Here is a 26,145-nt window from a genome sequence, read left to right on the forward strand (position 1 = left end):
CAGGGGGACAAGCAGCCCTGGAGCACAGGACAGGCAGCAAGGCTCTTCCTCTGGCTGGCATGTGGCAGCTGGCACTGGGCACTGCAGGAGAGCAGGCAAAGCCCTGCCAGCATCCTCTCCACCTTCCCTGCCTGACACACAGGGAGCTCTGTCTGCTCCCAGGAGCAATGTCCCACGTCCCCTGTGCCTGGAAGGGGGAGCTGGGTGCCAAAGATGTGCTCAGCACCTTGGGCTGTGGCTGTCTGCCTCGGCTTCTCAGGCCTGGGTGACTCCAGGGGAGATTACAAGGTTCATGCACAGCAGGGAAAGGCAATGATCAGCAGTGAAGGCAATGAAGGGGAAGAAGCTGCTGTACAAAACAAAGTCACACATTTCTGAACATGCTACGCCCTCAAAACATCCCCAGAGTTCACAGATTCTGGCTTTACTCATAAGCTAAAATAAGCATTTATCTGAGTGCTATACCTTCCATCTGCAATGCCAATTCCACTCAATCCCTGACATAAAAAAAGCTTCTCCTAACATAAAATACCTGCCACAACTGAGAAAGTCCGGGATTAATCCCATTTCTCTGATGGGGCAAGCTGATGCTGACTTCAGAATGCAGGACAAAGGAAATGGAAGACGTAAATCGAGCTTGCACTTACTGCCTTTTCTCTTTTCATGGCAGACGGTACCAGAAACACTAAACCCGGGATGATTCCCGCCCACTGGAACAGAATGATTAAGAAGAAATTTTCTCCTTTGTTACTGGTAACCAAAGTTACAACCATCAGTTGTAGAGAAAGAAAAAACAACACACTCAGAACAAAATGAAAAATATTTCTTACACATCCTTATCATAAACCCACACAGGTCAATCTCCAGCAGTCCCCGAGGAATCAGCTAATTAAAAAGACACAAACAAAGCTACACCAAAGGAGGACTTTATTTACTCTGATACTATCATAATAAATTTCATCTCCAGGGTGCTCTGATCTTCAAACAAACATTATTCTCCCCACCTCCTCCACTCCTGCCACTCTGAAGTATTTTGTCAAACATCTTAGCGTCCCATAGCCAACACATTTTCATTCAGCAGCAGACATCCACAAATAGTTTGGACTTTTATACATGAGAATTTTCAAGAATTAGAATTTATTTCCTCTCACCAGAAAAATCCAAAGGGAGTGTGAAAGAGGGATATCTCTGAAAATCACACACACCTCCCAAGTTAGACAATTAAGTCAGCATTTCTCACAAACAATTCTTTAAACTTATGCTCCTGACACGGGCAAAAAAAAAATATTTTTTTTACTATAGCAAAATAGAAGATATTTCTTTACAATTTATTTCTTCACACAATAAAGGAAAAAAAAAACCAGACATTGAAAAACATGGTAATTATGTAAAAAAAAATTAAAACCCTGAAGAACTTCAGGCACGATCTTCTCTTCAGGCATTAGCACAGAGAAGCTCTCTGAGAAGGTTCCTCCCTTGGAGCATTCTCATAGCTACCAGCACAGATAAACCTGCTGTAAATCCCATCTTCTCACGTCTCACCCTAAAACCAGTGAATTCCAGGCTCAGGCTGGTATCACACACAGCAGAGTTCCAAGCTAAGTGCTGCAAGGAAAGCTCCTCATGGCCCCAGATAGCATCACTTTAAACCCTGTCCACTTGGAGCCCCCTGATTACTGTGGTATTCCAGACCACAGACTGAAAAGGCCTCGAAAATAACCAGGGCCAGTTCCACAAGAGCTTTGCAGATTACAACCCAGACCAAAAACACATCTGATAACACATAGGAAGCAGATGTAGTATCTGCCATATTAGGACCAAGGCATCCCACTGCTAGATCCCTCACTAAAGTAGATTGACTGTGCTAGAGGAGTTTTCTGAAGGGAAATAAAAAAAACCACAAAGAAAGGTGATTTCACTCCATTTCTTAACACTTCTAAATCACATTAAAAAAAAATTCTAAAATTAAATAAACAACAACCACAGCAACCCACACACCAACTTTCCCCCTAACCCCACATCATACATGGATTCATTGCTCCCAAAACGCTGCTGGCTCAGCTGTGATCCTCACTTCTCCACACTCAGCTCTCCATCATGATACTTCGGCAGAAGCAAAGTCCTAAGAGAGCAGAAGACTGACCCAAGGCACACTGAGTTGTCTCAAGCAGATGCACAGTCAACATCAACATCCCCAGGTCCATGGGGTGCACACTCCAGCCTCTTCCCCACACCCAATTTTTTGCTGTCCTGAGGAAAAGCCCAAATTTAAGATCCACATTCAGGAGACTGAGTCTTCTGGCAAACTTCCCACATGAAAAGCAGGATGTGCTCACTCCTTAGCAACTGCATGTTCATTTCTATCCATGTTGAAGGTACACAGCTTTTTACTAGAATTGAAAAAAATGAATGGTTTTGCTTCAAAACTATTCCAAATTTTACCTGCTAAAAGCAAGTCCCAAAGACCTGGGTTGTTTCTGTGACACTGCTGGGACTAGAAGATGGCTCAGTACGTGTTTTTCTAGCAGTGGAAGATGTATGAGGAAGAGGTCACCAAAGGAGGGTGACAGGAGACAACAGACAGACAACTCGTGAACTGGCACATCCCATCAAGTGGATGACACACACTCGTACCAAAGGTCTCCCTGAGCGGCACACGGATCCCTGGCAGCCCCTGCATGCCTCTAAAAGGTATGGATGACATTCTGTCTCCACGTGACAAGCTTCCAACGCCATCCTACCTTTGCAGCTGAGCCCCACCAGGAACCCAGGAGGACAGAACCCGCAGAACTACACTTTGGGAGCCTCCAGGATTCACCACTTCTCCCTCCTGTCGCGTGGCAGATGCTCCCCAAGCCATTCCACTAAAACACTTCAGTATTAAATGGATGGATTTGTTTTTTTAGCTATTATTAATGTTGAAAATTGTGCCTGATTGGTTACTTGATTAAAAAAAAAACCCACACCTGTTTTGTTAACATAATACTTAGAGCTCAAAAACGCCCCAAACACCCAGAAAACACATTCCTGTTCTGCAAGCTCGGGATACAGCTGAAAATGGTTCCCATGTCTCTGCAAAACTTATTGCAACTGGGATATAACATAAAACCTGGCTTAAAGAGCCCCAGCTGCTCCAAGGACCAGGGCAGCACCTTCCTTGTGCCACTGCAAATGTTTGCACGGCTGTACAGTGTTCTGGACCAGGAAACTTGATCCAAGTTAAAAATACAGTTTATTTTCTGGGACCAAGTTATTTTTAACCCAGATGGAGTTCTCTGCTCCCAGTCACTGCTCGAGTCCATAAACAATTGTACCAGCACAGAGGTTGGTACAGGGCAAGGAAGCATTTAAACCGGCCATGCTACTGTGAGGGGGGAAAATAAAAAAATAAAGATAGAAAAAGAAAAATACATCTGTGCTTGAGACTGATGACTGGCATCTTCAAGGTATTTTTCCTGTAATATCTATAAAATACCAATTTCATTGCCACTATAGGAATCCACTAAAAATCTTTACATTCCCAGATCCTTCTAAAGAGCCATCCAGGGTTCCCCTAATCTGAACACCCTCTCCTCTCCCACCATCAGTAATACCTGTGGTTCTATTCAAGGTGAGATTCCTAGAACTCAAACTGGGACCCAAAGGGGAAAAAAAAACCAACCAAAAATTCCCCCAAATGTTCAAACTCACTCAGAAAAAAAACCCCACCCACTCATCAAGACTTATTTCTGACTCCACAGGTTTTTGTTTCCCCACCACCTGAAGGTTTTCTTCACAGTGGTAACAGCTGAAGGATTTTTTGTGTGTCAGCCTGACTCTGCACAACAGATGGAAACCCATCCCAGCCCCATGCTGAGAATCACCAGCTCATGTCCTCCTGCCCAGCTACAGAGAGAAAAATCAGCTTCAGCAAGGAGAAACTGATGCAAGTATGGCCTTTACTTGATACCAAAGTGATCAGCCACAGGCCGAAAGTATTTGCACTTTCAAACCTAGACCCAGCTGAGAAATATATCAGCAAGAACATAAATCACCACTGAGTGCCTCCAATCAGTCTTTTTCATGGAGATTATTTTGTTTTAAAGGAAATAAGAGCCATCTTTTTGCAGGTGCTGATGTTGAGCACACAAGGAAAGTGTATTTTCTTTCTTCATTTGATAGATATAAATAAGATTAGATCATGGTTCTCCAAATAGAGGCATAACACTACACATCTCCACTCTTAAAAACTCCAAGTGCTTCGCCTTACTTCCTTAATTTTTTTAATCTTGTGCTTCACTGCACTGGTACTTACAGAGTGGATTTGTGTGTAGCAAGAGATGCTGGAAGCTTTCAGTAATTCAGCATGTTACAGCTAAAGATAATTCCCAGATGAAGTTTTCCTACTTCCAACACAATCCCAAAAATCCACATTCAACGCTGACTTACGTAGGTGTGGTCACAAACAGCAGCTGAACGCACGCAGCTGCTGGAGCACCAATGCCTGTGATCACCCTGCAACCCAGCACAAAATGAGGGAATTTATCTTGTGGTGGGTGTGGCAAAATTGAAAAAAACAATGGTGAGGGGTTTAAAAGTTTTTTTTTAATAAAATTGTTCCCAAATAAAAGGATGAAACTTATTTGTGCATTTCAAAGAACAGGCAATTTTAAAGGCAGTGATGGGTAGATGAATTAGAAAAATAAATGTGGATTAGAGCTGAAGCAACAAAAGACTTTTTTAGCTCAGTAAATGCTTTTATGGTTACTTCAAAAAAATTGCCAGTTTAAGTGTGACTAATTTGCAAAATATTTAATTGTCTGAAAAAATGTATTGGTTTTGTGCAAATATGAAATCCAAATACTTCACACATCTACTTAAATGCATGTAAGCATGGCTAGTTTTCTTCCTTTTACTTGCTTGATTTGCAATGACTTTTTAAAATTAAAAAAAAACCCATAGATTCAACATCAAGCATTTCAGATCAGGCAAAATGCAAAGGTAATCTCTTGCAGAATTTTAACAAGATCCTAACATAAAAGCACATCCCAGCTTTAAATTGTTGAGTATTATATGACGTGGATAATACCTTTTTTAACGCAAAACTGTGATGTCTCGGAGCATCATCCTGTAGCACAGGGCTCAAATACTTAATAAAAAAGATCATCTGATCTAAATAATGTTGATTAAGTGCTTTTTATTTCAAAGCATCCCACCATGCTTTGCAGTCTGTATCCTGTTTTCACTCACTTCTTGGGAGCAGCTGCTCTGAAAGTGATTAATAGTGCATCACACTTAAGTCCACAAAGCCACGATGACATTATCAAATTGAAAAGCAAGGAAAATGCCAAATAGTTGTGCACTCTGAACTACTGACACAGCTCCCTTAATTCTGGGGGAAAAGTACCTTTGCTAAGTGCTGATTCAAGGAGTGAAGATCTGCACTGAACTCTGTAAAACCACTGTTTGGAACACAACAATGCCTCCAGTATTAAACTGCAGCATCGATAATTAAAAATAGAATCTCAATGCCAATCAGTCAAGCTCTTCCAAGGTTTAAGTTTTCTTTGAAGCTCTCCCTTCCAGGACTGAGTAGTCCTGACCCTCCTGTGTGTACCAGATGTGACAGGGCAGCAGCCCAGGGTAGCCTGCAGGATGAGAACACAAATATGCCCAGAGGGCATCTAAAATGGGACTCTAAAAATGCAGAAACCTCGTAGTTCAGCACCCTGGTACTTACAAGCTTTGGAATGCTTTGCATATTTTTCAAGGTTTATTATTTTTGGCAGGGAAATGAGGGGGATTTAACAGTCTTACATAAAATTCTGCAAGTGTTGCCTAAAGAAGTTTGCCACTTTGACATTGCATGAAAATGGTACCACCACCCTACCTGCTTTAGAGCAAGGAGGAACAACTACAACAGTAATTCTTTCCTCACTATCTGAAGTCTTCCCTTCATGCAAGTCTCATCCAAAAAGCAAAATAAGCCAAATATAACGAATAAATTCAGATAACTGCGCCAGTAACTCACAAACTGGCCCAGTTTTACTACAACTTGACTGACTTCAACAACCAGCTACCTCCAACCCTTTTTTTCCCTTGGGCATTTCCAGGAGAATCTTCAATGTAAAACAGGGACATGGAAGATTACTAAGTCAACTTTTGCAGGTCACAGTTCAACACTGTCCAGCCCTAGACTTTGGCAGAGCGGGCCAGACAAAGAGCTTAGTCCAGGTATGTGAGCCAAGAAGAAAACACCAAGCTACAACCCAGGAACAGCGATCCCAACGCCTCATCCACAGCAAACAGAGCTGTTTGCCACCTATGAGCTACAAAAAAATCCCTTTGTTCCTCGGCTTGCTTGGGTTCACCGGATAAAAGCGCGTGGATAAAAACGCTGCCGGCTGAACTCCTGTGCGGCACAGCTTCCGCCGGCTCTCCGCGCCGAGCCGCAGGACGATGCTCAGACAGAGGATTACGAGGCACACAAAAGCCATGTGCTCTCCAGTCATCCACCCCAGCTAAAGGGAATCCAACCAGAGCGCAGAGAGCACTGACAGTGCCCCAGCCAGCTCCCAGAGACAAGGGCCTCTAAAAACATGCGTTTGGAATTGTAACGAGGGGCTTGGGAAAACATGTTTGTTTCTACAAATGTAACCTGACCAAGTCAATGCTTCTCAGTCAATGCAGTTCACAGGGATGACTCCCTGGAGGATTTCTTTGAAAAGCTTGAGCTTCTTCAGAATTAAAGTTCGCTGCATCTTTCTTCTAGCTGCAACAAATTAAATGCTCACTATCCATCCACGCTCCAGTAAATCCCCAACTGCAACAGGTTGATAAAAGTGAGAAAAACAAACCCATGCCACCGTCTCATGTTAGCCCATGGCCTGTGGTTACACATAAAACAGATGAACAAAGGGGTTTTTTTAGTTTAAAAATCCACACGCATAGCAAGTTCGTGGAGGTAGCTCCCACCGAAGGTCTCACCCTTGCCACTGCCACTAAGCTGGCACAACCTCGTCTCTGGATTACCAGACAAGCAGCGCCTGATCCTCCCTCCGCTCCCACTCCCTTAGGCACGTGTGTCTGATCAAGCCGTTTAAGAGTCCTGCATCTCATTTTCCTCATACATGAGCATAACTTGTCTCCTGTCCCTCCAACAGCATTATCCCAGAGGCAAAGCTGCTGAGGATTGGCATGTTCTCCCTCATGCGCACATCTAAGCCTCTCTGGCTCGAGCTGACTTGACCTTTACCTTTCCAAGCCATGCCTTACCTTCTGAGAAAGGATCCTCCAGGAAGAGCTTTTGGCTCACCCACGGAAATGGACATAAATTTCTGTCTTTCCAACGTTCTCCTACCACAACATTCAAATCTCTGTATTTGCTACCCACAAACCAGTTATTCCTGAGGGAAACTGTTCCATTTAAAACAAACAGAATCTCCTCTTCGTAAAATTTCTGCTTGCTAAAGGTTTATTTTATTACAGGAAAACCTTTCCAGTTCCTTTTATGTCCCAAAGAACAGTCACGCTTCTAGAAGGCTCAAAAGAACATTCCTAGATACCAGGTGAATTGAGCTGACTGTAAGATGACACATCAGTGGTGTTTTGCTCCTTGAAAATTAAAATAGATATGCACCAAAACCTTATACACAATATATTGCTCAGTGATACCTGGACCAGCTAATCTGACCAAAGTTGACATTCCACGTGCAGTGATGCTTTTTCTGTGCTGTCTGGAGTGGCCTCAAGAGAGGCCAGAACAGCCAGCCAAGGTAGGGCTGTGCCATGTTTATCAATCAACGAAACAAAGTCACTCTTCCTTTCTGCACTAATTACCACTTACACGCACACTTAACTACAGAACTGACCTGTTCTCCTAGGCCAAATTTACATTATTCCTTCCTAACTGAACCTGGCTGCAGAAAGATGCTAAAAGGAGACAATCAATTTTTACACCACTGTAAACAGAAGTCAAAAAAACCCCATGAGACATTTTAACTACAAATTCAGAAAAGAGCATGCACTGACACGGGTTTTCAGGCTGTCATGGCAGATGTTATTTTTGAAATGACTGTTCTCCCTCACGAGGAGGAAAAGCAGTGTCAGGATGCACACACACTGCAGGCTTCTCAGCAAATATCAGCACAGCAGTTCATGTTCCCAAAGTCATACCTGCACCAGCATTTCAGCAGATAATGGATTTCACCTTCCCATTCACCTTGACTACACAATTCTAGATTCACAGCGCTCACACTCCTTCTGTGTCTAACTAAACTCGGCTTGGAGATGAGAAAAGGGTCTGAAATTTGTCTTGTTCTTAATGCAGATAAAATTAAGTAAAACAAGTAATGTCCTAATAGAGCTGAATCATGAATGAATTACAAAATAAAATATTTAACTTATTTTCAATCTTTTAAAAGAGCTAGAGTTTGAGCATTCCATTCAAGCTGCTAACAGGTAACACTGACTTCAGTCACTGAGATGCATTTTAAAGCACTTTTAAAAATCAGGCCTTTCAGAGCTCATATAGTTAACTCTCATTAGCTACTTCCCATCAATAGCAACAGAACAATATCAATTAGTATGATAACAACTAAGACAATCAGAATATTAGCTAAAAAGAGTGATTTTTCCCTTACTTAAAAAAAAAGTTAATGCATTTTGTTCTTGCCTTACATATGAGGCATTAAAAAGGGAGTTAAAAATTAACAGAGAAGTGGGTATTCCTCCTTGTGTACATTTCCTTCCTCTACAACACCTCAAATCCCTAGGCAGCAAGCTGGAAGAAAAATCTGTAAGCTGTCCTGTTGGATATTTATACTCAAGTGATGAATTTAAATCTGTTTTGCTTAATGTGCTTTATATGTGCTTCCAAAACAACTCCAGCATATCCACCCAAACAGATCTCTTTTCCAGAAGCAGCAAGCTGAAATATGTAATATATAGTCCTCTACATCACTGGCCCAGGGAAATACAAGAAAAGAGGGTTATATAGTAACAAAAATATGCCTTTAACAACAAGATTTCCAACCAAAATGTTCATAAAAGGTACCTGCAGCCACTCACAAACACTGGTGCACCACAATCCTCATTTAAATAAGATCATCCTCCTTATGGGACAGAGGGGACACTGCAACCAAAGTGACTGTCCCATAAACCAAGCCCAATCTCACACATAAAAATGCAAAACCCATTTTAAAGAGCTGTCCACGCAAAGACATAACACAGCGAGACACAGACACAGAGCATCAGGTAAAGTCCTTCAAAATTCAGACATGAAAGAGATTATAAAAATTTTAAAATACTGTAACAGAGAACAAAAAATCAGTGCAAGGATTTTTTCAGTATATTTTACAAAGAGGGCAATAGCAACAAATTACCTTACTTCTCTTAGTAGGGGTAGTCAGGACAATTTTAAACCCGTAACCACATAAATTTCTGTATACAGGAAATATTCAACTGGCATGTTTCCCATCATTATCAACAGTGTTTAGCATGTAAATTGACAAAGACACAAAGTGCCTACAAACATTTGTTTTTGAACTGTTTGGAACACGGTAATTAATTAAATGTTTTTTCTCTTTGCCCACTGGAGAAGGAGAGTACAGAACGTAAGGAGCATTGCTCAGCATCTTCCTAAAACTAATATATTTAACACATGTCAAATATGCTGGGAGAAATGGCTTCGTCCTGCAGAAAAGTATCATTAAAAAAAAACCCAAAAAACTAAAATTAACAACTTAATAAAAAATGCAGCAAGACAAGACAAGACATTCATCATTTGTCTGTTGATATTTTAATGACACCAATGATCTAATGATTGAGCTTTTGAAAGACACAACAAGATAAAACCAAGTTATTCTTTGAAGAAAGATATCCAAGACTTCTCTCAAAAGCTTCAAAATCAGCTGCTCCAGCCTTCTACACTTTTGTTTTACATGCTAAAAGCAGGCAGCATCATTTTCCCCTTTCTGAAATCCAAACTTCCCAAATGGAGCATGACAAAAGCTGAAGTCCTGAGTTAACTTCCACAGCAAGCTACAGGCGTGCAGAGGAATCTGGTGTGCCAGAGCAGTTCTCAACAACATTGTTATCAGAGAAAGCGCTGACGTCCAGCATTTAATCTACCAGCAAAACTGGAGTCTGCATTCTCTCTCGCCAGAACCTCCAAAGCTCATTTGCAGCACAGACTGATCCATGCTTTAACAAGATATATTAGAAAGTAATTAAATTTATTTTCTGGTTGATTTTTGGATTCAAATAAAACGTGTCCCTAGGCTATAACCAGCAAGAAATTCTTCACTTATAATTAAATTACTGGTTATTTTTCTGCACTCCTTGTTGGGGTTAAATAAGAAAAAAAAAAAGAACCAACAAAGCGCCTGGGGTTCCACAAGGCCTTTCTCCTGCCATAAAACAATCAAAGCTCCATGGCCATTTTCCCACCAAACAATAAAAGTAATAAACACTATTCAGACATTCCCAAAACTGATGGATTATGAAAAGAGGAAGAAGGGTGTGGGGGGTAAAATGAGGTCTGACAACAACAAACCCTGGGGGACACACAGGGCTGTGGAGATTCCACCAGCCCAATTAGAGCCACGTGAGCCACATGGGGTGGAATTGCTCTGGAGCCCACAAAATCCGAGGGGATTCACACACGGGGAGAGACAGCCACAGCCTGGCACTGCCACCTCCTCTGTGAATGGAGCACGAGACAGACACAGCCAGGCCCACGGGGGAGGTGGAAGGAAAAGACAATTTCCCATGCTGGGACACACCTGCAGCACCTTTCCCATCTCTCTGTGCTTCCAGGGCAGCTCCTGGAGATGCAGATGTTGGGTTTGGAGCTTCTGCCACGCAGCACAATGAAATCACAAGGAGTGATTTCCAAAAGGAATGGAATGGAACCCAATTCCACGGCTAAAATGGGTTTGCTTTTTTTTCTAGCTACCTACAGAAATATCTGCAATAATCAAAGGCTCTCTGACTTCCAGGATTAAAAAAAAGGAAAAAAAGCAATGGAAAGACCCAGTGAAACTGCTGTCAAAGCCAACTAGAAGATTAATTATAAGGTGCCTGCTTAAATAAATAAATCCAGTGTAATTGCAGAATCTAGAAATTACTACTATGGATTATAAAAGCCACTTCTGGTTGGCCTGCTCTAAACCAACCCATTTAAAAACTCATCAGATATATGAATGGCATAAAAGCCTGGGTATAAACAGCCATGTCAAGTGCATTGTCTGTCTTCAAGTAAATTATATTAATGAACCAAAATTGTTTGGTTGTTTTTCACACCATGAGACAATGTTTACACTTGGCAAAATCCTCTGGCCTAGATTTTCCAATAGGACTACTGGTTTCAGGCACCTTACATTTGGTTTGTCAGACCACCCACCAGAGAGCTGTGGACCAGAACACTTCTAAAGAGAAACAAAATCTGTTAATCAGGGTATCTCACCAACAACACCAAATTTCACCTTTTTTTTCTTTTTCATTCACAGAAAATGTTGATAAAGCATGTCAGTCGCTAAAATGAGATTTCAAATGTTATGTTAGAAATAATAGAATGCTTCACAGGAAAAACCACAATGATGGCATAAGGAATAGGGAACAAGATAAGAAATCAGCGACAAGACTGCAGCAGTTTCTGTCACTGTCAGTGACAGAAAGTTGATATATACAAAAATCCTTCCTATAAATGGAGGATGCTTTATTTTATCAATATTGCCTTAGGATGGAGAGCGATGCACTCACTGAGAAACACCCAGCTTTAATTTAGAAACTCTGGTTTGCAAACCCATTTTGGCAGAATGTCCAGAGAGTAAGAACATGAAACAGTTCCTTAATTAAAGTTCACTTGATGAGGACAGGCCTCTAAAACACACCCCAGCCTAGGCTTTACCTGAAGCTGCTGATACCTACACCACTGTCTTCAAGCTAGCAAAGAGTTTCTCCACCCAAGGCACAGCCCAGAGTACCAGAAATAATAGATGTAAGAAATCAAGCAGCCCTCTATACTCCATGCTACAAAGCAAAACATCTTGCCCAGAGTCTTTTCCTCTACAGTTCCTATTTTCTTGCCTAGTCCTACACAATAGGTAGTGAGGAAACAGACTAAAGCACATCAATAGAAGCCTTCCAAAGGAAATGCATTTAGAACAGACCCCCAGGAATACTTTCCTCACCTGGAGACAAGTCTGCTACAGATGTCAGAGTCATTCAAGTACAGATAATGATTTATCTGGAAGTCATTTTGAGAAGCAATTCTCTCGTATAATTAAGGCAGCTTGGCTCAGGGAGCGTGGAGGGAAAGTCAAACAAACAAGTTTGCAATCAGAGTGTAACTTGTATCCATGTTCGTGCTCAGAAGAGAAGGGCTTGCTAAACCAGAGTTCCTGGTCCCTGTTTAACTGGTTCATTCATCACTTGCCCCTGGCTGTCCCATTAGCTCTCACATCTGCAGCAGCACAAACACTCTTTTATTATTTCTGCTAATCCTATTTTCCATGTATTACATACAACACTAAGTGTTTATTACTCCAGCATGTGGGTAGGTTAAACCACACCTGCTTCACAAGAATGGGAAAAAAAAAAAATTACCAGCGCAACAAAGCACTTAACAAGAAAATTAAAAAAGAGTTGAACACCTCCTTCACCTAATTCTACTCAAGAATACATTATTATAATCATATTTCTAGACTCTTCCTCTGTTGGTATTACAGTTATTACACTTCAGCTATCATATCCTAGAAAGTTCCTGCTTCCAGACTGTCTTTCCAACAGCCCGATGACAAAATCAATCTTCTGTACCTGCAACCCCAGGTAATTCAGTTCCAAGTTTCTCTCCAGACACTTCAAATGCTCCATGGAAATGGCTCAAGCTACCCAAGAGAACTGCTGGGAGTGTGGCCTCCCACAGCAGCAGCATTTCACTACACAGTCACTGAGAACCAAAAAAACCCACCAAAATAAATTTTAAAGCATAGAAAGCTGAACCTTCATGTAAACTGACTCCAGAAAGCAAAACGACCAAAGATCTTACAGCTTCCAAACTAAGGTACAAACATATTCCTTTGACTCCAGCCCTCTTGCAATTAATTTTTCATCCACAAGACACACCCACTCACCCACACAAAGCAAAACAAGCCCAGCACAAACCCTATAAATTTAATCAAGGAAGGAAGAGCGAGCATGAGATGTTTATTTCTATTTTTAAATACTTGGGAGGTGCCCCAATACTCCCTGCCTAGATAGATAACTAAGTAGGTGCTCCAGAACTGTGAGATCCAGTGCACGATCTGGCACGAGCAGGCACATCCAAGCAGCAAAACATGAGAGGAGCTCAAAAGGTGATTAAGAAAGCTATTAAGAAAGGCTTTTGAAATAATTGTTTCCTCTAAGCCAGGATAGACACTAACTCAGGGTGTTGCTGCAGAGAAGAAAAAAATACATACATATATATATACACACACATATATATGTCTATATTCAAGCACACCAAAATGCTCTAAGCAGACTATGGTTTATAAAGAACAAGACAGTCTCCTCCTTGTTCCCACAGTTCGTTTCTGCCTCAAGCAAAGTTGGTTGCCACTCTGGTTGCTCTCTCCCTCACCCAAATGGTTTGCATAGCAGATATGCTGAACAATCAAGTTTGAACCAGGCCCTAATCCTGCTGACTTTTCTCGCAAAACTGCTGGAAAGGAATTCCTCCTGGCAGCTGCAGTGCCTCTGCTCATTAGTTCACCAAGCAGCAGCAGAATGAACTGGACAGGCACATCATTTCTGCGCTGCTGCAGAGAACAGCAGGAAGGGCCAGGCAGGCAAAGGGAAGGCTCCCAGTTTCCCAAACACATTTTGGGAAGGGGAACAGAAGAGCAGCGGTTTGGGAAGAAAGACAGCTTGCGCGAACCCAGGCAAGTTACTGCCACACTTGCTGCTGTGGTGGGAACACAAGCTGGGAGGAAAATCCTTTCCCTTTGCTGGAAGATTTGGGGGTGGGAATGTCATCCTTGTAGGGTTTCTTTAACTCCTTCTTTAGGGCATTGTGTTTAACCAGGCATGGCACAGTAATCAGCACCAATTCCAGTGTCTCCTGGATACTAGAAGAATGAGTAGGATAACATTGCAAAATAGCAGTCCACTTGCTCATGACATTCTTTGTCCAGACAGCACCCTCACATACAGGTCAGATCATGCAGCCCACTCAGCACACGCAGAACAGAAAATGTTTTTGCTTCTTGCTGTGCAATTTCCTTGAAGTAACCCCATTACAGCACACTTAATGTAAACAGAGCTTTGCACCATTTATGGCAACGGGTGAGCCCCATGTTGTTGAACAACATTTCCTCCTCCTCCCTCATCCCAGGCCAGCTACCATTACAATAAATATTTAATAAGTAGACAAGAAAAACAAAAAAAGCTTCACAGCTTGAGATTTTCAGGTACTACATGCACGATGTTGAATTTATCTACTGGAAAGCACTGGACACTGTATCCAGAACGCAGGGCATGAACAGCACAAGACAGGTACAGCACACTGACCTGAGTACCATTAAAACAGTGCCATGACTTAAAACAGCAATGCTGGTTCACAGAGCAAAACGTTCCTTTTAGACCAGGCAAGAAGCTGGAGCTGGGACCTGTGATCACCACAGACTTCAGGGGCCTCCCACTGTCCTGCTGTCACCAGGGACATGCTGAAAGATTTCCACTGCTTACTCCAAAAATGCCCTCTCACTCCTTCACACCTTTTCTCCTAAAAAGATCATCTGACAGGTGCAGCTAACTCTAATCATTCAAAGAAAAATCATTTTCTATCCTAAGGGTAGAAAGTAATAAAAATTCTGCCTAAGAAGACTATGATTTTTTTCATCTGTAAGATGAATTCCAATTACTTGTATTCTCCTGTAAACCACTTGATCCTAAAGCAGTGCTTGAATTTAAAATCTCTCTACAGCTGGTTTGCTGGAAGCAGTATTTGTTTTCCCTGCCACCACTCTCTTCATCTCCTGGTGCAAGGTATTACTGATTATTTTAATTTCTCTTCTACAGAAGAGAAATGGATACACACAGACAAACAACTGCAGCGAGCAGAAGAGGAAGAAGGCTTCATCTCTGAATTAGGGATTTGCATACTGGTTTTATCTGTAACACCCACTGCAGTACTTTATCCCAGACTCTCAGATCACAAAAGAAAGAGCAGACAGTGACTCACTGCAATTTCGGTTCTGCATGTAGCGCTTCACGTGGACCAGTCAATTCTGATTCTGCCAAACAGCCTGCACAGGCACTCAAAGTAAACCAGCTCCTCTGAGAGAGAGTTCCTATTCATGTGCTGCCTTCACGAGGAAAGCTCCAGAGATGGAAGGGAATTTAGTCAATGTTTCCCCTTTGTGCTGTAATGATTTAAGATTCAATTAATACAACATGGGGAGGCACTAATTCCGAAACACCTGCCTTGGTGATAACTGGATTAAGACCTCCAAACTTGCTGCACTCCTACCAGTGCCAGCCTGCCAAATGACAGCAGTTGTCAATATCGACCAACTGGAGGCTGCGCTTTCTGCTAAATCTTAGAGCACTCTTTAAAGAGGATTCCCCACTAAACAAGAAGAGGGGGGGAAAAAATAGTAAAAAACACCCCGTTTGACAGCTCTGAAATTGTTTAGCCAGAAGTCACAGCTCCTCCCCTGCACGCTTTGAAGGCTCTTATCAGATCCTTTCAAATCCCTCAAAGGGAAGAGATAAAACCAAATAAAGCGATAGGGCATCCTCAGAGACAGAGCTACTCCCTCACTGATCAGTATACTCTGAGCTCTAGAGAGAACGGCTTCAAGAAAGATTTTGGGGCAGAAGGCTGGCAGGGTGGGGAAGAGCAGAGCAGCTGGTTGCATTGGGAGAAGAGCCAACAGGTTTGGGGCTTAGCAAGGGGCTTTTCTCCTCTCCTTGTCCCTCTCAAAGCAGGGCTTTCTTTGGATTAATTTGGGTAGCATGAAAAAAACGTGCCTCAGAATCAACACCACGCTGGTCTGAAATCTACTGAGAAACTTCTGATGCCTGTGCGCCAGCCCAGTAATTAATAAAGTGAAACACTTTCTTACCTTTTCAACACCACAGAAACTATTCCAGCCACACAAGAAGGAGCTGAATTTTTTTTTTTTTTTTTTTCCCCTTTACACCCCTTCATCACCCTGACCTATTGGAACCACACTTGAAAGCTGGATCGGGAGCGCTCAGTGATACATAACTTCCATTTTAGTGAAACAATCCATCTGCTCCATGTGACTCAGAGCCTGCTTTAAGAATGCAATACTGTTTAGGCCAACGGTTGCACCGCACAAAGTGTTTTGTTCACATGCATTCCTTTGGGATGACAGAGCCTATCCAACGGCCGTAATGGTTGGGGCCTGTGGTTTTTTTCCCTCATCCGCTGAATGCTGCAGTGACTAAGCTGACAAAAATTCCTAGCCAATTATAAACCCACTTAAAGAGACAGGCAACCCCCCTGCAACCTTCCCTTGCTATCCTATACGGGAAGTTTCTATACATAGAAAAACATCTCCTCCTCCCAAGGCCTGCGTTGATATAAAAGACTTTCTCCGCGCGCCCAACACTTCAAACGTGCTTCCTAAATGGCATCATTTCCCAAAACTATAACCTTTAATCATCCATCTATATCCCTCGCACATCAACTGGAAAAAATAAAAATAAATAAGAAAAAAAAGTAATTAAGACAAATTGACCCCATAATTGATTGAATCGTTTGAGAAGCCATTAATGGGGGAAGATGAGCTTGGACAGCTACGGAGCACTGGTTATTACGGAGGGAACAGTTAAGTGCCTATAAACCCAATACGTTGCAACCAGGAAAAAACACATCAGGAGGGTCACACTCGGTATACAAAGTACAAGTTTGATCCACCTAAGAGCATAAGCTGAACTTTAACTAGCAACAACTGAGAACTTCTGAGTTGCCCCTCAAATCCCTCCAACAACCAAATTCCAAAAAAAAAAACCACCAGCCTTTCCCAAGAGTCATGTGCTAAATTCATTCTCGCCTACACCGTCAAGGGCTACACAAATACATCTAATAACTAGCCCGGGCACACAGAACTGTGCTTTGGGCAGGTGACTACACGTTCACTTTGCCCAGCAAGAAACAGTAAACAAAAAAAAAAAAAATGGAGGGAATGGTACACGGTTTCCAGCTTTAAAAAGCCAGGCTCTGGGGCACCTCAGACTCTCCCCATTTTCTGGTGGGCAAACTCGTTGCTAAATCATTTTTAGCGCTCGGCTGATAGCACATGCACATTCCATTCCCGACGCTCAAAAGGAGGGGGAGGAAGAGACAGTCGACAACTGAACCAGGCTGAGTTCACCTCAGAAGAAAAAAGGCACTTCAACAATCAGTATTAACATATTATTATCCGAGCATCTTTTTATTAGAAGTTAATTCTCAGCGTCATAGACAGACTTGAAAAGGAAATCCCACTATTAGTGGGAAAGAAGGCTAAACAAAGGCTGCTTCAGGACTGTTAAACACTGAAAAACTTGTTTGCCACGTAAAAACAATTTATGAAAATGCTTAAGGACAATTAATTCCTACATTCATGTGTGTTTGGGGAAAGAGAAATAGGAAAATGGTTCCTCCAATTCAAAAATTTTAGAGAACCTGATTCCTGTCCAGGACTGAGCCTGCTTCCCTTTCCTTCAGCCCATTTCAAATTTAATCGCGTATCAGTCATCACAAAAGATGCATTTCTTTACATTCCATGAAAATGGGAGAACTGGACAGGTGGAGGACAGATCATTTCAGGGCCCCCCACCAAGATAAGAAGACTGCAGCCCAAATTTACCCCTTGTCTGACATCCATACAAGCATTATCTGTCAAAACTGAAATCCCTAGGAAAAGTCACAATCCACTCCAAGCTGGACTCATTGCATGGATAAGAGCCACAGAGAACTGCAGAAAATGCTAAGCCAGGGTGAGTTTGCCTTGTCTGTGACATCTACAGGAACACAGCAAAAACACAGCTTTCTTTTAGTTTTACACTTGACATTTCCCTGGCATTTTCCCTGTAACACTGCTAGCTATTCCCAGCTCCCAGTTGTTTTGCAAATTCATCATAAAATTAAAGCCTTACATTACATCTAATTAACTATCCAATACAATTGTCTATTCTATTAACAAACATTTGTCTAACATATACATCAATGGAGCCTGGAAATCCATGTTAAGCACGTTAATGAAAGATTTGGTTCAAGTTTAGATTGGTATTTAATTGCATACATTTAAGGTGGCACTACTGCACAGGAAAGTAAACCAAAAAATTCCCCAAACAGGGCATCACTCTCAGTCTACTCCAGGACAAAAAGAAATCGTTAAGAACAGCAAAGTGCTACAAGTAAAACCAAAAGCATTCTGATTCCAATCCTAGCTAGCACCAGATGATCAAATTTCTGAAACATCACGAACACACAGTACCTCTAAAAGTAAATTTAGGATGTGACCGAAGTTTTAAAAGTTTTAAAACATCATCTTAGAAATCCTCACTGAATGTGATCACAGCCATCATGTCCCTCTCCCCCTCAGCTCAGAAGCCTCAGGCCCCTTGGGCAGCAGAGTAATTCCCTTCTCCCATGAGCTTCCACATAATGTGAGGTTAGACCAGGACTCCTTTTCAAGCACTCCCTGTTAGAAGGTTGTCAGGCACACAGTGTGCAATCTGGTGATGCTTTTGTAGCCTCCTGTAAGGAAGAACTAGCACTCTTTTCATCCCCAGCCTTCACCACACAGCATCAGAGAAACTGAACTAAGGAATGAACACACACAACTCAGAAAACCAAGGAAATACTATTTCCTATCAGTGACCTCCCAACTGCATTTCTACGGGGCTTTTTCTGGCAGTGAAACAGTTTCTGGGCACAAGATAATTCAAATAAATCCATTAGAATGGTCTCTATGTAAACCAGAGTTTGTATAACTCAGAGTAACTGGGCACATACATTTAATCATCCCACCACCTATAAGGAATTGTAGTGCCACTGAAATCATGGCCTCATTTACTGTCTCATCCCACAACACATGGATTACCCCTTCCCATCATCCCAAACAACACCAGGAAAAATAAATTTCTCCTATAGTATGGATGGCCACTAAAATGTGGCTACACATCACCTGGTGACCATAAACACACCTCTGGATTGACAATGATAAAGCAAGTTGCAGCAAGCGTAAAATGCAATGTCTTCAGAAGATGAAAGCGTGTGTGTGTGGAAAAGACACAGGGTATTTTCAAAAACTTCAAACTTTTTTTCATTCTTTATTCCAAAATGTGGGGAAAAGTTCTAAATCTTTTCAAAGTATTTTTAAAAGTTCAGGTTTTGTTGTTTGTTTTTTGTTGTTGTTGTTTTGGAACGCGTGCAAAGCGGTGGACTGGGCTCACTGCATCATCTTTTCATACTGGAAAATGAAACTCCCAAATTTAAAGACCTCTCAAAACAAACAGTCCTCTACAAATCTTTGTGCCAAAAGAAACTAGGAAGCCACGATGAGTACTTAACATTATCACACAGTTTTTGGTGGCTAGTGCAGGCTGCAAGACTCTTCCCAGGTTATGCCATTTTATAATAGAACAAAGAAAAATGGCAAGTATACATTTGTTTAATTTTAGCCCTTTTCTCAGAATATAAACCACTGCTACAGTAATTAACTGCAGATTGGCCTAAACTGCTCTGCGGCCATTCCAGCTTACTAATTAAATATGCTCTCACAGCCATAATAAAAATTCTGGGAAACCTCTGGCTGGAGAGCAAACTTCTCAGGAGGGGAGCGAAAGTCAGCAAAAAACTTCATTCAGAAAGAAAACACTAACAAATTTTTTTTAACGTACTCCAGATTTTTCTAACTCCGTGATACCAACTGTGCCTTTTACAATTATTATCTTTTTGTCTGTTTATTCCTTTCAGAAGATGTTTATTTGCTGGAGAGTTTGCATACAAACCAAATACAACCAACCTGTCCATTTCAAAATACGGTCAGGTTTGTATGATACTTTTTTTTTTTAAACCAACAAAGGTTGGATTGGTGTTACACAGACCAGCTAATTTGCTTGCTGAAAGAGTAAAACTTAAAGGATGTTGTCCTCTGCTGACTTATATAGTATCTACTGTATTTCAGTGTTTAGGGAAAAAAAAAAAAACCAAAAAAACAAAAACCATAATTTTCAGCAAAGTAAGAATAATTTGATTCATCATCTCTGGCTCCCAACTTCTTCCCCTCTCTTGCTGCCTACACAGCTCACGTATGTTCACTGTTTCTAAAGGACAGGGAAATACAGCGAATACTCCTCAGAGAGGGGAAGACAAGGAGAAAAGGGGGGGAGAGCACAGCACATGGTTTTCAGCACTACTCTGCTGAATCAACAGGGAGCAGATTCCCAGCTGGTGCACACTGTGAGCACTGCACAAGTCAATGGAGCCATGTCAAACGACACCACTCAACTGCATTATCTTCTGAGCTCCGTGTAAACAAACAGGAGCAGATTCCGAATATTTGTGAGAATACATCATGTTACTGTCTCCATATGTTTAAACATTTTAGTAGAAGGCACATATGGACCACTCTTCCCACTCACTGTCATTCTCTCCCTCCTGCTCCTCATACACTGTATCTTCTCGGGCCATTGTCAAACCAATTCAAAAATGAATAAGGATACATTTTCATTAAAAACATTTTGTGCTTAGCTGCCATCTGCTTCATCGGCCTCCAAATCCTCACATGCCTTTTCCGTGGTCCTCATTTTCACACATTCAGAAGCTCCAAGTTTTCTCCTGTTGTATTGTGCAGTGAGGTCGACATGAGCTATTGTTTCATGTCGAATTCACCTCTTTTGAACAAAATGCTTAATACTTACAGCCCTAATCCATGTCCTCTCTACAATGCCAGCTTACACATCTTGTTTTTAATGTCTAAACTCTAATCTTAGAGCTCCCTCACGCACTTCAGTCACCCCCCATCATTGTTTTTATGGGAAGCGTGGCTATTCCACCCTCTTTGGGCAATATGGGAGCTCTAATTTGCTTTCTCACAAGAGGGGGACCCAGACTGTGCTCTCATCCTGTCCCACAGAAGCAGCAGCTGAACACCCCTTTCCTCACAGATGTAACAGCCTGCCTCCCCCATAACCAGACCCCTCGTCTTTTCTCTGAGTGGGAAAAGTTTCAGCAAGTGTTTGACACTCGGCATCGCCAGGTTAACTGGGGGAAAGAGACAAATAATTAGGATGGGGGAAAAACCCAACAGGGCACCATAGCTCTTATATACAGATCACTGCTAGTTTTGCTATTACTTTCCCAAAGAGTTTGCACAGTTGATTTCTTATGGCTCTAGCAACGGCAAAGGTGTCTTAGGAAGCATTAGCTGGACTTGCCTGAAAAAGAACACAAAGGTTATGGCAGACAAGGGATCCTGAACTTCCAGGCAGGCTTTCAAGGGGTGTAATTTACATTTGTTTTCTGCAGACTTGGAAAGGCCTAGTGACTAAGGCAGCAGACCTCAAAATTTAATCATCAGCAAGAGGAATAGGAGAAAACAACCGAAGTTTTCTTTACAGCAGACCACTGGACAGGCAGAGCTAGTGTGTCATCAGACACAAGTCTTGCAAGGGGTACGGCAGGAACAGTTTTTCTGGTTCTCACATCAGCTGCTGAGCGAGATGCAGGCAGCTTCCATAAACCTTTCCAGCAGTCACAACTGCCAGAAAAAAAAGAAAAACATAAAAGGCCATAGTCTCATTTGTATGTCTGGACGCTCCGTTTTTATCTTTTCCATCTCTACCTGTGCCCCAAAGCACTGATGCAAACAAACAACTTCAGTGCTCTCCTTTTATCTTGAGGGATTCTTCACTGTGGACCTGCAACCCCAGTGAGGCACAGCTGGCATTTAATACACCAACATAAAAGTAGGTGCAAGTCAAAGAGAAGAGAGCATGCCAAGCCCAACACAACATGCTGCAGCTCCAAAGAGAGCAAACTAGTATTGCTGCTGCCTTGGGGCACTGGAAGGTAAAGGAATGTACACTACACAGAAACCAGGGCAACCAAACTGGCAGGAGAGCTGCTGACGCTTTACGCTGAGCCTTAAAAATACCCAGAAAAAATGTAAAAGTTACAGTTTCTTTGTAGAAATTTCTTCTATAGAAATGTCCATGGATTATTCTAAGTCAGACACAGCATATCCTTCCCTCCCTCCTCCCTCAGCATTGTTCCTGCACAAGTTATATTGAAGGAAGCACAAGCTTCTTCCTTTGTTTGTGAGCAAGAAAAAGAAGGAAAAAACCAACTTCCACTCAATGGCAAAACTAAACAGAAGCCAGGCTACTTAAAGTACCAAGTGTTCCCACACAACATTTACCCACCAACTTCAGATCTTTCAGTGTAAAACCTAAACAAGGCAGGAGAGATTTAATACACACTCCTCCACAGAGCCACAGCAAAGAAAAATAAAAAAGGCACAAAGGAGCCCTGACAGGGAGCATTTTCAGGTTAACATTACTGTGACGCACAAGGAGAATGTCAGGGTTAAATTAAATACTGCACTAGAAAAATATTCCCTGGAAAATAACATAGGTGTCGTATCTCCACCAGTAGGAAAACGTCGATTGAAACACTCAGAAACTGAAAATTCCCTCCTTCTATTCTTTTTCATGTCTTGTGTGATTTTGTACTGCAAGAGTCCTCTCCTGATCAGGAGTTCATTGCCAAAGTGCCTGAGCAATCTAGCAGGGGAGACAAAAAGCTTCCTTTGGAACAACTGCACTTTTATACCTCCCTTGTTTTTCTTCAGAGAGGGAGTACTGCGGGGTTTTTTTCTTTTTAGATGAATGGCCTGCAAATTTTAAGTCATCTTCCTCAAAGTCTGTGGTTTATCATAACAAACAGATCAGAATAGGTCCAAATTTCTCACTCTTTTTATTGATTAGAATTTGATAATTTCTTTGTATGCTGTATATCCTAAGATACTCTAAACCAAATTGTTTTTACACTCTGTAACGCTCTTAACAAGCCTTTCAAGGCCCTTTTCCAATACTTGCTTTCTTCTTCACAATCTCCCATGAAAGGAGATGAAAGCATATATGGAAAAAAAAAAAACCATTACCTACACCCTTGCCTTCAAAGTTCTGCTATCACAGTCTAACTATGACCTCATTTTATTTAAACAAACTTCTTCTCATGTGTATTTGGGATCCAAATCATTTCAACAGTCCCTCAGATGCCAAAAAAGTTTTTTTTTTTGCACGTTACTTTTGTCTACTCCAAACAGGCAGAGCACACAACAGAAAGCAAGTAGGTCGTTATATCTCATTAAATACACTCTTGTTACATCCATTCAAACCACTGAGGGCAATGAGGTTGCACAGGAGTCACCTTGGTCACCCTCTGTAGACAAGAGAGTTACACTCTGTTAATGAAGACATAAATTTGGCCTGCAGGACTCATAGCAACACCCCCCTTGCCCCTGGGCAAAGCACAAAGTCTCCCACGAACAGGCTGAGGGGGTTTCTCAGCTTTGTTTAAAAAACGAACTTTATTTCCTGTAAGTATTGATAAAAGCACATACTCCAAATGCCTTTTTGCAGAGGTATTTTTGGCATGTGTTGACTGAAACTGCCCCACGATCTTCTTTAATTGCAGTTCTAATTGAACAGGAGGACTCCACAAGCAACTGACAAGCCACTTCAGAGAAACACAACATCCCCAGATGAAAGTAACCTGAATATAGTCCTGATTTCTCTCACCCTGCAGTGTTTCCTATCATTATGGCAGCTTTGGTCAAGACTGCCTGTGGAATTTAGGAACTGTTCCTCCCAGTGACGACTGTTTGTAATTAAGCCCTACTGATACTGCAGGGCTCAGCTTTCGTAAAGTTACGGGATGAACTCAAAAAGCCTGCCATGTAATCATGTTACCTGAGTAAACTATGTGTTTATTTACTCTATTTTTAAAAAGAGAGAGGAGATCAGGTTTTGTTTTTGCTAATATTGCTATCAGAAAGACATAAACCTGCCAGATAAGAACAGAACAGGCAACAGTAACTTCACTGGGAGTCAGGATATTCATGGACTCTGTGACTCTACAGACTGTACTGTGAAAATTAATGTCAGTAAACAAGTCCTTACGTACAGGATTTACCATTACAGGAATGTCTGGAGGTGCATGCCAAGAGAAGCAAAAAACAAAGTCCAGTTAACAGCTTCAGTATAGCAACAGCTCTGGCACACATGGAATGTCACTTCAGCAGGAGGAGATGGCACTCGATGGCCACCTCCTGCCAAAGTCCTCAAGGGAGGTAAAGCTCCTCCAGCTTTGCTACAATGGCATTGGTTCCATACTTAACACTTTCCACCTTTTCCATGAGGAAGTAACCTAGGGAGTTTGTTTTACAGTTGCTGATTTGTTGTTTCCTTTTTTTTTAATTTAAGTGAAACAAACCTTTACTGATTGGGGAAGAATGTATTTGTGTGGCAACTGGGTAACTCACGTAAACTATACACAACTAGAATAAAAGTTTCAGCTGCTGAAGAGCTTAAAATAAAACCACAAAGCTAAATGTTTACTTCCAAAAGAGGTAACAAAAACAGGGTGTATCTACTCAAATCTTACTTTTCTGGCAGTGGTTGGTGGTCCAGCAGCGGTAGTTGTACTCATTGTTAATAGATGTCTTCTCACACAACGGCTTCTCTTCCATTGTTCCTGGACACAAGTCCCCACATTCCTTTGGAGGCTTATTCCCAACAATGTAGTTGTTGGACACTGCATCTAGGATGAGAGACCAGTCCACCGTGGAGAGGTAACACAGGTCAGAGTTCTTCTCGATCCGGATGGCCCCGCGGGTGATGTTCCTCAAGTTGTGAAGCCCAATCTCTTTCAGATTTGTCATTTCAAAGATAACCAAGGCATAGTTGTAGAAGAGGTTCCTGCCACGAATGACTGTGAGGTTGGGGAAGAGATCACTGAGGCTTTCCAAGCCTGCCACACGGAACAGCAGCAAATAGTCAGTGATGACAGTGAGCTTTGGGAAGCGGAAGTTGCGGTAATCCTCTGCCTTGGAGATGAGCAGGATCTGCAGGAAGCCCTCGATCACTGTGCAGTTCTCCAGGCGCTTCAGCTCATGGATATCATTGCGAATGTCCACATTTGGCCCGCAAACTGAAACGAAAAAGGAGCAAGAAAAGTTAGCAAATAAGGCATTCCTAAGCCTTTTGAGACTGGAACGCAAGAAGGATATTCTGATGGCCGTAAAATGTTTAACTTTTAATTAGGTTGCAGTGTTAAAATAGAAAATGAGTGCTTGATTTACACCTACGTGGAATCTTCATTTCATTTAACCTATCACGTTAAGGACTACCAGGAGCAGCACGGGGATGACAGCTCTCCCTGTATTCTGCAGCACACAGAGAAACACAAAGATAAACCAAATGCATTTGCACACCCTGCTTCAAATTAGATCATGAACATGTACCCAGAGCAGGGCTTGAGCCACATCACTTCAAACCAGTCAGGTAAAAGAAAGTGATCCACTGGTCATTACGTTACTAATTCACTCCCCACCCTGCTTGAGACACATGCACACAAAGAAGGCATTTCCCAGAAAATTACAACTTAGGCCTCAAATCACTCTTTCTTTCCAGGGTCACACGCCAAACAAGCCCTAATTCTTGGAATACTAGTCTTGCAGTAGGTCAGCAACAACACTAAATCCACAGAAAGCTGGTCAGCACTTCCTGCTCTGTGACTGGGAAGAAAACAAAGTGCTTGGACTTACAGCACTGAATTCCTGTTTGCAAGTTCCAGTAAACCAAGCTTCACTAATTTTGGCACCAAGATATAAAAAAGTCTCTCGAGTTCTAAGAAACACAGGATAAATTTATTTACAAGAACATGCAGCATCACAGCGAAGAATCTTTCCTTGAAAACAGCAGATTGAACTCTATGAACTCTCAAGAAAACAATGACCAAAAGGATTATTCCCTAATAAATCTATGTATAAGTCTTCCCATATTAAAGACATATCACAATAACAATGTTAAAGGGGCTGGAAGACATGTGTGTTAATAATGTAATATTTAGACACATACAATCCACTTGGATGT

At 41.9% G+C, this 26,145-nt stretch overlaps 1 protein-coding gene across 5 annotated transcripts in view; it reads right to left on the bottom strand.

The window, feature by feature from the left end:
* The window catches only part of IGF1R (insulin like growth factor 1 receptor), a 171,076-nt gene that overhangs the window by 115,923 nt on the left and 29,008 nt on the right, over positions 1–26,145 (bottom strand). For all 5 annotated transcript variants that reach the window (XM_040077494.2, XM_040077495.2, XM_040077498.2 and 2 more), the window contains exon 2: positions 24,656–25,201. In XM_040077494.2, coding sequence (XP_039933428.1) covers positions 24,656–25,201 — 546 coding nt within the window. The remainder of the gene's footprint in view (positions 1–24,655; positions 25,202–26,145) is intronic.

Source organism: Hirundo rustica, chromosome 13, assembly GCF_015227805.2.
Source record: "Hirundo rustica isolate bHirRus1 chromosome 13, bHirRus1.pri.v3, whole genome shotgun sequence".
Classification (NCBI taxonomy): domain Eukaryota; kingdom Metazoa; phylum Chordata; class Aves; order Passeriformes; family Hirundinidae; genus Hirundo; species Hirundo rustica.